This window comes from Grammomys surdaster, unplaced genomic scaffold, assembly GCF_004785775.1.
Source record: "Grammomys surdaster isolate TR1022 unplaced genomic scaffold, NIH_TR_1.0 174, whole genome shotgun sequence".
Lineage (NCBI taxonomy): Eukaryota > Metazoa > Chordata > Mammalia > Rodentia > Muridae > Grammomys > Grammomys surdaster.
The window spans coordinates 573,012-586,235 of NW_021604622.1; the positions used below are offsets into that span (position 1 = coordinate 573,012).

General features: G+C 40.8%; 1 protein-coding gene across 1 annotated transcript in view; it reads left to right on the forward strand.

Moving 5' to 3' along the window:
- The first annotated feature begins 1,962 nt into the window (after positions 1-1,962).
- Plcxd3 (phosphatidylinositol specific phospholipase C X domain containing 3) overlaps positions 1,963-13,224 on the forward strand; it is a 157,798-nt gene continuing 146,536 nt past the window's right edge. The window contains exon 1 of the mRNA XM_028767697.1: positions 1,963-2,287. Within this exon, the coding sequence (XP_028623530.1) occupies positions 2,185-2,287 (103 nt within the window). The 5' untranslated portion in view covers positions 1,963-2,184. The remainder of the gene's footprint in view (positions 2,288-13,224) is intronic.

A 13,224-nucleotide genomic window follows, 5' to 3' on the forward strand; every position in this document is an offset into this window, starting at 1 on the left:
AGACACTGTTCTGCAGATGTTTATAGATAAAGTAGCGTCTATAATCATTTTGAATGGAGCAGATTACCTGCTACCATATGGGTTGACCTCATCCAATCAGTTGATGGCCTTAAGAGCAAACACTGAAGTTTCCCAAGAAAGAAGCTATTCTACTTTAGGGACAATAATCTTTTATAAACTGTTTCCTAAACTTTTTAGGACACATCCTCACAATGCAATTGGATAAAGAGTATTTTTAAAGTACATCTTACAGAACAATACCTCCCAAGTTGCATAATTAGTTGACCACCCTGGAAAGAATACTTTCAAAGTCTAGAACAGCCTCAAAATAGAGAAAGAAAAGTGAGTGTACAGATCCTGCTACTTCAGCAAGCATCTATACTCACTCCTGGAAGCATCACCACAAGTCTCTCAGTTGTCATGACTGTGCAATGGACAAAACAGGGCTGACTGACAGGCACGGGAGGATTTTCCTCACACACGGAGTGGCTAACTCTCCAATGTGATTCTGAGTTGCTGATTCCAAAATGCTGCCTCTAAAACACTAGCATTAGTCAGAAAAGCAGTTCTTAAAGATCTCTTGGCCAACAAGCTGAACGAGAGATGATTCTCATTCTAGCTAAAAGCATACGAGGATCCATTATGCTAGTGAGAATGTAAAGAGTTCTTCGAGCAGGAGTTTCAGTACATCTCATTCTCATTCTAAAGATAGACCAACCATGTCTTCAAGACACTATGAACTGTTTCCATGGGGAGAATAAGAAAACTCGATTAAAAGAATTAGACATTCTCTCTCCTCCCTCTATCTTCCCCAATGTAATTTCGAGTAGATAGGGAATTTTCTTTGGTCACAGCATCCTTGTGCAAAATAAAAAGGCTCTCGGGCTTTTAAAATGTTAAATGGGTTTACTGAACTGAAATGATTATTCTCATGTTTCTTGATGCCGTCTCTCCAACCTTGATTCTAATTCCTTCAACCTAATAGTATTTCCTCTGGGAAAAGAATTTACACACCCCTCGGCAGGAAAACAAGCCCCTTTTGCCCATCCTTAGTCTCTGAGTGGCGAAGGCCCAGCACATGCTGACTCTGACTCATACAGCTCTGTCCCGGCCAATGCTGGTCTCGGTCACATTTGTAAGGCTTGATCCTTTCTCTTTCTCACTGGGGAGCAGGTGCACCCAGACAGTTCTCTGGAGCCACACTGAGTGATTTCTCTCTAGAGAGACACAACTCTCTAGTCTGCCAAGGAATTAAGATCCAAGCAATCACATAGATCACTTCAAATGGTGCCAAATACATTCCACCAAATGCTACTGGCAGTAATTACAGCATGTCGTTGGGAGATGTGATTTTCTTCCAGCCCCAGACTTTCATCTTATCCTGAGTGTCATGAAAGCAAAAAAGGGTTTGCTTCACTCACTCCCCCAGAAACAGAGGGTCATCACAACCTGTAGCAATGCTTCTTGATTTGTGAAATGTCTGGGACCAGGGATTAAGAACCTTCCTGCTCACCACGTGTATCAGCTCCTTAAAAAATTAGGCAAAGTGATAAAGACCACCATTTTGTACAAATAAGTCCGAGGACTCTGCTGAGAAAGGGCAGACTCTGTTGTGGCTTAAGGAAAGGAACACTCTTTGGGAAGAATGCAAAGTCCTGAGAACCAAGGATGAGTCTGCTCTTCAGGAGGTAATAATATCCCAAAGTCTACCAGGATTTTCAGATTCGACCTCAAGACTGCCTTTCATGAAAACTGGACCAGGAACTCATACCAAGGGACAGAGAAAGACTAGGGACAAAGCAGCTCGGAAAACGAAGTTTTTAAAAGGATAAAGGACTAATAAGAAGAAGCGGTGGGGAGCTGCAGAATAGCAAGGAAAGGCAGAGCCACCTAGGAGGGGTGAGACGGGAGGAGGGAGTCTGGAGGGAGGGGAAAGAGCAGAGAGCAGAGCACGGACGTCAGGAACAAAAGCCCCGGCAGTGGAGTCTGGCAAGGCAAGGAGGGAGCTTGGGGTGTTTTTGAATAATTATTAAAATGAGCATGTGTCTGCGCCATCCTGTGGGTGTGGCGCAGAGCGGAGTGTAAACTCTAGCCGGGCCGAAGCAAACATTGGCTTAGCGGCAGCAGCTGCCAGCCTGTGCCTAGGAGTGTGGGGACTAGCGCGGCGGCAAGCAGACCGGCACCATGGCCTCGTCTCAGGGGAGAAACGAGCTGAAATTCGCCGACTGGATGGCAACTCTGCCTGAGAGCATCCACAGTATTCCCCTCACCAATTTAGCCATCCCAGGTAGGTGCCCGCTGCCCTTGCCCCGCCCTGCTTCATTTTACACCCAGTGCTAACTTCCCTCTGTGTCTGCGGGAAGGATACTCGTCCAGGGGGTGGGTCCCCTGGTTTTCCAAATCTTGGAAGACCCCCGGCACCGAGGAGTCAAGGTTACTGCTTCCCCTGGGCTTCAGAAGCGGGCTGTGTCCACAGGGCTGGGGCAGAGGAGAAGGTGGTTCCAGGATCGCGCCCTGAGCCCCTTGCTATGGTTTTCCCTGAAAATTCTGGCGGGGGGGTGGGGGGACTGGGGAGTAGGCAGGTCAGGTTCCTTAGTCTGTGGCTCCTTGGTGCGCTGTTGGAGGGAGCTGGCTCTCTTAAGAGTTCTGCTCCATAACATCATGGACTTGGGAGAATTTGATAGCTTCACTGTTAGAATCTACTGGAATCGTTAATATTCGTCCCCAGTCTCCTTTAAAGAGACAAAGCTCTTTCTGAAGAGTGATGAAAGTTCAGGGATCGGTGGCAGTAGCAGGATCACTGTCCTTGACAAGGAGGTGAATGGGGCAAGAAGCTGAAAGCAAGCCTTTCCTAATTGGTTTGGACTGGGAGGGAGTCTGGTCAAAGAGCTGCTTCAGGTATAGAGCTCCTGGGTCGGGAAAGCAAACCCTTGCTACATTTGCAGCTCCAGACAGAAGCCAGGCAGTGAGACTCGCGTGAACAGCAGCGTAGAGATGGGAATGATGAACAGATGGCCCCCGAAAAGGTGACCTAGCAGGTAGTCTGGAGGAAAGCAAGCTTAGAACAGCAGGGTATAGATATGTGGCATCGATAGGCTTTAGTACTGTGTGCGTGGCTTAGACCAGAGCACTGGCCAGGTTTCTGCACTGGCCAGGTTTCTGGGACGGAGCACACAATAGTCTCTAAGACAGGTATCTAAGAGGGAAGATTGTTTCTGGGCAGTTTCCGAGCGCGGCAGCTGGAGAAATGCTAACATTTTTTTTTTTAGCAATTTGGCCGAAGGTGTCTGCATGACCATTTTTACAAGACTAGGCTGGAGGGCAAATTACTCGTAGATAATCAAGCCCCTGCCCAGAGTAGAGATAAGTTTTTTAAGTTCTACCTTCTAGTCTACTTCCTCTAATCTGCCCTATCTAAAGCTGCACCTATGTCCTACCCCCCACATCACCCCAGGGGGGAAAACATGATGGAATTTGGAGGAAGAGAGTGGAAGCGAGACCTAAATAAGACAAGGAAGAAATAAAACAGGATTCTGGAAACAAACAAACAAACAAACCCCCCAAAACCCCAGTGTCCAATCAACAAGCGTTGGAACTAACCAGTAACAACTCAATTGTAGTGGATGTTTGGTAACAAGGACAGGCACAGGTTGTTGAGAGCTCTGTCCTCAGAAAAAGGTTGTGTCTGCCTTTACCCTTCCTTAACAGATGACTTTTTGGGACCCAGATATCTCTCTGGCAAAGCACAACCCAGCTTCCCCTCTGTATGGATTCCATATCTGTGAGTCTGGGGATTGCTCTTTTGAAGGAGTAGAAAGCACACAACTTTGCTACTCAAACTCCACTCTTCCTCCCACAGGTCTCCTCATCCTCCTTTACGTTTTATTTGATTTCTTAGACAGTTATTTTCACGTGGTTCTCCTGAACTGAGTTGGTAATAAGGGCAAGGACTGGGGCACTAGCTCTCTGTGAAGGCAATCTCTAGAGATTCAAGGGTTAAACGCCTGAGGTAGCATCCCAGCTCTGAGGGATGGAGTGATGCCACATTTAAAGCTTACCATAATGTCTGTAACACTTCACTTTTTCAAAGCCAACTTATGTCTGCTAGCTCACATCCTTCCCAACACTCTGAAAAGCAGGCAGTGCTAGAATTCCCGTTTCCATTTTCATAGACTAAAAACAAGCAATGTGCCCCTCAGAACAAAACAAAGTAAGATCCAGGAACTCAGTGCAGGCAAATGACCTAAAATCAGTTTAGTGATCCGATCTTTAAAAGCGATTTTTATTAAATATTTCCTAGGGATGCAGGGGTAAAGACTTTGCGAATTATGTAAGCCTAACTCCGAAGCAACAAGTTCTCAGTGAGGTAAGGAGTGAGATATCTGTAGAAATAGGGTAATTTTCCTTTCTCCTTCATGGGATTAAGTGGAACTCTGAGGTCAGAGGCTTCGATTTTCTGTTGGTCTTCTGGTAGAGATATAAAGATGATGGATTTGGATGATACGGAATTCTTTGTATTCTCAAGTCCATTTAGTGTAAAATTCAAAACAAATGACCAATAAAGCCTTGCAGTTTGACCCCAGTACTTTTGGGAGACACACACACAAACACACACACACACACATAATCAAAGTCATACATACACAGACACATACATACATACATACATACATACACACTGACACACACACAAGCACACAAAGACAGACACATATACATACTACATACACACAGACACAGCTCACAGGCAGAAAGACGGACACACACATACACACACTCAAAATCACACAGACACATATACATTCACACATAGATACACACAAGCACACAAAGATAGACACATATACATACACACAGACACAGCTCACAAATACAAAGTCTCTCTCTCTCTCTCTCACTCTCTCTCTCTCTCAAATATACGTTCCTGAATACCCATATGGTTTTGCAAAATAGGTTTAGCAGAATTCTTATTTATAAAACTAAGATTAAAAAGAGCCTGGTACCTTTCTGCATTATTCAACACAAAATTTTTTTTGGAGGAAAAAAGAAGACATTCAAATTTTGATAGAGCAGACTAATTGGAGACTATTAAACACTAATGGAATAATTGCCTTAAAATCATGCTAATAGCTTCCTGGCTGCTACATGTTTACTTGGCCAGTTGCTCTAGCTTGAATTAAGCAATTATCTCCACCATTTAAAACCACGTCTGTTGCACAACGCAAGTGTTTCTGAGGAGGGGAACTGCTGCCCAGTCATCCTTAAAGCTTTGGGTTTTCTTAGGTGAAGCAGATAGAGGGTGAAGAGCCAACTAATTATGAGGCCACCTACCTGGGGCAGCTGCCTCGTAGTTCCTTATCCTATAGCCAAGAGCAACCTGTGTGTGTGTGTGTGTGTGTGTGTGTGTGTGTGTGTGCTCTTGTCTCCACCATGTGTGCAGTTCTGGTGTCCTTGAATGTTTCTCAAATGTCTGTGTCTTGAATGCTTTCAGAACTGAGTCTCAGAGCTGTTCTGTATTTAAATGCTTCATGACTTGGGATGGGCTGAGCTAAACAATTAACTTAGTAGCTGGTGCTGGTAAATTTTTAAAATTTATTATTCAATGGCAAAATGCTGACAGAAGACACAACTGCTCAAATTTCAGACTTATTTGTCATTTTTTTTCTCTACAATGAAGCCAAACGCATTGCATTTGGAGTATGGATGATGCTGGCTTTTGGCACAAACAGGTCAGAGAGGATAAAACAAAATAAGGAAGCAGGATGACAAAGTATAAAATTCAAGTGAAGGTGAATCTGCTGTATATTCGTTATCTTTAACACAGAGTTTTAATACAACTCACAGTATTTCTAAAGCCATTAAAAAGAAATTTAACAAGGTAGTGTGTAATGTGTTGGTAGTCAGAGTCCAAAGTACAAACATACTGAGGGCTTGGCTTATAGGATGCATCTGCTGTCCGCTGTCTGATACACAATGAAAAAATCACTTACCCAGAGTCAAACTGACCACCAATAATGAAGAACTGATCAAAATGTTGTAGGATTGGGGTGTCAGAAAGAATGTGTGTGAGTTCTGGAACAGGGATCAGTGGATTATGTTTAAAGAGAAGAATGCTTTGTAAATCAGTGATTATGTGGGTAAATTTTATTGCCTTTAGAAAATTCCAACACCAACACAAAAGAACAGTTTTGTGGAAACTAAGCCCTTGCACAACTGATTTCTTGTCTGCTTTTACTTGTATTCATGTTCTTGCTTTGTTTTGTGTGTGTGTGTGTGTGTGTGTGTGTGTGTGTGTGTGATGTTGTATACCAAAGCAAGTGCCCCATCTCTTTGGGTTCTTATACAATTTTAACTTTCTGTCTCATAGTAATCCCTTCATGTTGCCCACATTCTTAGAGTGAACTTACCTCTTCTTCCTCTTTAATTTTTTAGATTCTTTATTTTATTTTTAATCATGTGCATGTGTTTTTCTGTGGGTGTGTGCACGTGACTACAGGTGCCTTTGGAGACCAGAAGTGATGAACTCCCCCAGAGCTGGAGTTACAGGCAATTTTGAGTCTCCTGACACAGTTGCTGGGAACTGAACTTGCGCCTTCTGCATGAGCAGTACACACACTTAACCTCAGAGCCCTCTCTCCAGCCCCCTCTCTCCTCTTTGCAATGTTCTATTTCTTCATTCATTGAAATGGAACAACCTATAGGGTTTGGGTGCAGAATCTACTTGAACACATTTCTAAAAATATGTGTATGTTTGGTCAGAATGATTATATGATGTAAATATTCCACCAATCAAAGCAAAACACATATACATGTGGAATTTTAATGTGTTCTATCAATGGTCTTCTAGGACCCTGTTCTTCAAGGCTGTCCAGCCAAGACCATCAGCTTCACCATAGGTAGATTCATGATAGAAATAGAGCATCTATATTCCACTTTTTAAAGTCACTTGATCATATTCTCCAATTTAACCAGATATCCAGCTGATTCATACATATGTTTGCACTCTAAAAAAACACTTTAGTACACTGCTAAAGGAGAGCTTTATCGTGTGAGTGGCAGAACCAAATTAAATATACATCTCTCTAGTAGGCTTTCTGCTCAACTATCCATGAGGGTTCAAGTTTTCAGTCAAGCTTAAAGGCAGAACTCCATATTTGATTCCAGGCTAATTGGTCAGGCTGGGAACATTTCTGATAACTGACATTATAGTTCATCATGAACCTTGAGCAATAAATGCTACTTAATTGCTATTTAAGTGTTCAGATTAGGCCACCGTGATAAATGTAAAACCTTTTCCTTCATTTCTTTAAGCCCTGCTGCTCACTGATACTGGCTATCAACAGCACTTAAGAACAGTCCATCTGGTGATACGGGTGGATACTGGTGCCAGCTTAAGGAAAGAAACATCCCTACATTGGTTCTGCATCAATTTGTTCTCATTCCTTATTGTGCACAGAAACATGGACTTATGTACTATTTATACGGTGGAGATTTGTTTACTTTATCTATGACTTAGGATTTTCAACATTTCTCTGGAGTGACAGTGTGACTTTATATTTATAAACATAAAATTTATTTAATGGTCATCATCAGAAAATGCTAAAAAAAAAACCACAGGTAAACAGTAAATTGATCTATGATAGAAAGAAAATAGTCAATCTTGCTTATATTTTACTTATCTATGTAAAGCATAGTTTTCATAAAATACAAACATACATGAATGTATGTATTAATTCACTTGTTTGAATATCATTTGTTTAGAACAATAAAAAAATGTTCTAAAATAGTTAAGTATCACTTATAAACGAAACACACACACACACACACACACACACACACACACAAAATCCTTCAGATGCCAAAGTCAATACCACAGTGCTTAAATGTTGAGGGTCATGTACTCCCAGAAAGCCACAATTTCACAACCTTATTTTCCAGGAATATTTTCAAGGAAATACAAATAAATAGATACATACTGATACACGAGAACATGCTCTAAGGACTACTAGCTTGGAACTAAAATCAGAGACTGGATAATCCACTCTCATTCATCCTAAATGGATTTCTGATTAGTTGTAAACATCCTGGGATTGATTCTAAATATGCTCCACAGGAATCACAAGTTTGACCACAGTACAGTCTAGGTTTTTCTACTTTCCTGTTTCAGTGAGTATTTGGGGAATGGAAATTTTTGCTACTTTAATATGCTGTGCTGTGTCTTTAGAGGCCCAAATTTAAGAATGTTAGTATCTAACAAGGATCAAAATTTCTGAGAGCTGACTTCCTCACTGTAAATGCTGTCATTGCTGGCATGGACTCTGCATCAGTGCTGATGCCTCATGGACCAGTACTGCCCAAGCCTTTACATCCCTTCATTTGTAGTTATTACCATTTGGTCCTGTGACTCAGGCTCCAGTGTAGAGAGATGGCAGAGGAGAGCATGTAGGGTAGAACTATTTTTTCTTCCTTAGTATCTTTGTTAGCTCAGTCTCTCGAAGTATGCACATATATAAGTAGGCACGTTGCATGTGAGTACAGTATGTGTGTGTACTACTTTGTTTTTACAAAAGCTATTTGAATTTTTTTCTATAGGGATACTTCTGGATGGTACAATGTGTTCATTCTTACATACAGGTCTGGATAGAAATAAAAGTACAATGTGAATTTTTCTTACCAATTAGTCTGAATGAGTGTTAAAGGAACCAAATAATCTGAGCAATCTGAAATAATTCTTAAGCACTCTACTTGTACGGAAATGATTAATGTGCTTTGGCCCTTCTAGAAAAGGACATTCATCACATACACACAGACACACACAGACACACACAGACACACACAGATAGAGAGAGAGAGAGAGAGAGAGAGAGAGAGAGAGAGAGAGTTAGTTTAATTACTGTTACTTAAGGGAAGAAACTGTCTCCTGAGAGAAATTTACCTGCTACTTACCAATAAACATTAGTTTTTGGAAACCCAAGACCTTTCCACCATGTTGGAAATGCAACAAACTCCTTGATGTGGTTATGCCAAATTTAATATGTTAAAACATATACTATATCTTTTCTGGTCTGTGTAGAGTTATTAGTCTCAGAAGGTTAACGACTAGAAAAGCACATAAAGCACATGCTCTAGAAGAAAGAGGAAATAGTGTTAAACCCAACACATTTCAGATCGAATTCTATTGCCAGAAGCTTTCTATGGCACCATATGCTTTCATTAAGCTCTGTTAAGAGAGGAAGATGGGTCAGGCTGAGGGGCAGGGGGAGGTGGTTAAACATTCCCAAGAAGCTTCCAGGATTAGTCACCTCCGGAGGTCAGGTACTGAAACAGATGGCCAGTGGATTTTGTTCGATGTGCTCATGCTATGTTCTTGTACCTTGTTACAGATTCTAGGAGTGGACAAACCTACAATATTCTATCTAAAATGCTAGCTCTTATAGTGCTTTATACATTTGCATACTTCCTGTGAATTAACTTTTAGGAAGCAATTATGTTTACCTTTGGTCATGATAATGATAATTCAGTTGTTCAGTTCAATAGAAGAATTTGTATTTTGAGAAGGAGAATGAGATATGGTGACTAGCTAGCTACTCAGCTTTCCTGAGGGTGTCCCTCTTACGCTTGCTGGGGAAGAAGAACATGTTTGTGATTTAGTCCTGGTGGCCTAATGGGAACTTTACCTCAACGCATGGGTCAAGCCGAACATCTGCGTTACCTCAGAGTAAAGTAAACACACACACTCCTTCCATGACCTAGCCTGAGCCATTTCCCAATAAAAAGTGTTCAAGGTGATGTCAAGGTCAGTTTGACGGGTATTGCTTGAGTCCTCTGTCCTCTAGGTCCTTGCCCTGGGAGACAGTGAGTGAGGAGGTGAAGAATCAGTGGCTGAATCTGGTGAGATTCTCAGCAGGTGAGAATGCAGCAGCAAGCTCATTCATTAATTCTTGCGGACCGCCCTTTATACCTTCCATTGGTCCCAAACAAATGTGTCCTCCAAGTGGCAGCTCCTGATTGGCTGTCACTGTCTGCATCACCAATCTCTAAGCTCTCAGGCAAGCTTCGGTTTAGCCTTCCTGTGGCCATTGCCTCTGTGGCTGGTGTCCCACTCGCTGTTTACAGACATTTATATGAAAACAGCCACCACCTTGTCAATGAGGGCTTCCTTTCCTCCTATAGATGGGAAAACTATAGGAATTAAAAATATCCAGTTGAAGAACTGCTGGAGTCACAGGACTCATGCAGAGCGACAGGACCAGTTCTGTTCTCAGGGATGATCCAAGCTACAGAAGTTGAGGACTTTGGAGGTTGAGGCATGCCATACGACCGATGGGGACTGAATCTGAACAATTTCTACCTGTCGTTCTTTTAATATTATACACACTGGATAATCAGGCTACAGGTCAGCAGGACCATTGCCATGGCAATGGTAGATTTCCCCTGTTTATGGGTTCAAAGTCAAGGTTCTGTAGCTTTTGTTAGTCTAGTGTATTTAGTAAGTTCTCATACCAGTGTTTCTCATACAGTTTTAATATGTCCCATCTGCTCACATTTAATAAGTTTCTAAGCAGTGCAATTTTATTTTTGATATTAAGTTATTTACCTGTCATCTATGCCTCATAGGAGTACTAGAGAGGAAGCGGTGTTCATGACACAGAGTCATCCTTCCTTTGCATTTTAACTCAAAATGGAGTCAAATGCGTCTTTTAAAATGGTGTTACCAAGGTCAAAGAACAGCAGGAAAACTACTGTTTTATGCAGTGTGGAGTAACCAGGGGAAGGCAGGATGCAGTTTTATCCTCCCAGTCATTCAGCATTATGTTAATGATATACCAGACTCACCTTTCTGTCTACAAAATGACTTTATGGTATTCATAGATATAACCTCTCTATAGTTAGGTGGTCCTCCTCCTCCTCCTCCTCCTCTTCCTCTTCTTCTTCTTCACTATATTAATCTCCTCCTCCTCCTCCTCCTCCTCCTCCTCCTCCTCCTCCTCTTCCTCTTCTTCTTCTTCTTCTTCTTCTTCTTCTTCTTCTTCACTATATTAATCTCACTATCTCTCACTGCCACAATAAAAATTGTTTCTGTTACAATAGTCCATGACCATTGTTTTCCTTTCTCCGTGATCTCATTTGACCCTCCAGCTGCAGTTGATATGGACCATGACACTCCTTGTCTTGAGGCATATGTCTAGGTTTGTAATTCACTTTATTTTTTAATTACCACTATAATATTTAACACAAGACTGACTTATATCCATTGACCAGCATTTTTCATTTCTTTTCTACCACCTTAGCAAGCACTGTTCTGTTATCTGCTTTTAGGAATATGTGTATCCTAAAAGTAGAATCATTTCATGTTTGTCTTTGTGTGACTGGTCGGTTTTATTTAATATAATGTCCTCAAATTTCATCCATTTAAAAAAAACATGTGTCAGTCTTTCATTACTCTTGAGAGTTCAATAGATAGAACACTTGGATCTGAGTGCTAGTTTTCCTTACACGTTTGGCTGACAAGACTTTTAGATTGTGAGCAATCCTCCAGGAAACACACATATGTACATCCAGTGTCAAGATTCTGACTTCAGTTATTTTGTAGAAAATACCCCAAGGTGGATCTTCTGGGTCATCCACCAGTGTCTTTTTAAAATTTTTTTCTCTTAGCTATTTTGTTTTTGTTAGAAAAATGTATGTTCTAGTTACAAGGCTGACTTTTTTAATTGGCTGCATCAGACTATTAAAATTATTTTAATAATTTTGCTATTTACTTGTAGGACTTCATCACATATTTTAGAAAGTGACCACTTATCAGACGTTACATGTAGGAATGTTTTCCTGACCCATAAGCTGCCTCTTTTCTCTTCTGGCCATTTCTTATGTCACATTGAAGCTTGTGCGTAGTCCCATTGAACAGTTTTTACTTATTATTTGATAGTTTCATATACTACATGTTATCCCCCAATTCCTCCCAGATCCTTCCCCCTCCCTTCCATTCTAGCTTCATGTTCTTTTTCTCTCAAAACAAAAGCAAAATACAAAACAAAAGAAAAAGCCACTAAAATATGAAGTTTGATTTGTGTTCCTCACTAATTTTGCTACTGCTGAGAATAAATCCTGCCCTGGAATGTGTATGACACACCCAATGTCACTTCATTAAAGAAAGCAGATTTCCCTTCTCCCAGCATTTGTGAATAGCTGTTTGCTGTAAGGGTGAGACTTTGTGTCCACTACCCTTCCTTCGTGCTGCTATCTGTGTCTACTTTGAACTTGAGTGGGTCTTGTAATGCTGTCCCAGTCTGTATGAGTTCATATTTTGTTGTATATGGAAAATGTTGTTTCATTAAAAAACCATCCACCATCTATGGTTCTTACAGTCTTTTTCTCTCTTTTATGTGATCCAAGAGCCTTGAGGGGGCAGAGTAATAATCACTCCCTATTCATAGCCAGGACTCTAAAGTCTCTCACTTGAGGCTCATTTTTCAATGGTTGTTCTCTGTCTTAATCACCATCTACTGCAAGAAAAAGCTTCTCTGGAGAGGGTATTTGTCATTGGGAGTTGTTTTATTGGTGTGTTCAGTTAGTAGAGTAATAGCAGTAGGCTTTTACCTGAAACCTGAGGCCAGATATGTCGTTAGTTAAGTTGAGCAGTTTTCATTTCAGAGCGTGGGTTTCCTTTTTCTTTCTCTCTCTCTCTCTCTCTCTCTCTCTCTCTCTCTCTCTCTCTCTCTCTCTCTCTCTTTCTCTCTTCTTTCTTTCTTTCTTTCTCTTTCTTTCTTTCTTTCTTTCTTTCTTTCTTTCTTTCTTTCTTTCTTTTTTCTGTTGTCCAAAGATTTATCACTAAGCCCAATTTCATGAATTTCTACCAAAAATTCCCACTAGTTTTCTTTTAACTTTTATAGTATTAGTGCTTACAGTAAACCTTTTGACCATTTTGAGTTCATTTGTTGTGTTCAGAGTAAAACAAAGCTCTAATTTTGTTTTTCTGCGTGTGGATATATGGTTTTCCTAATATGGTTTGTCGAAGATGCTGTCTTTTCCTCTTATTACAGTTATACTTAGATTTTAAATTTTTCAGAGCTTCATGTTGGCAGATGATACATTACAATTTTTATTGAACCTTTTTATTTTTGTTGGTGTGCACATCTTCATAATGATTCCTTAAAATCATTTCTATTTTGTGGCTTTAGTTGTTATGTCTTTTCTTTCAGTTCTAAATGAGTTTTTGTATTT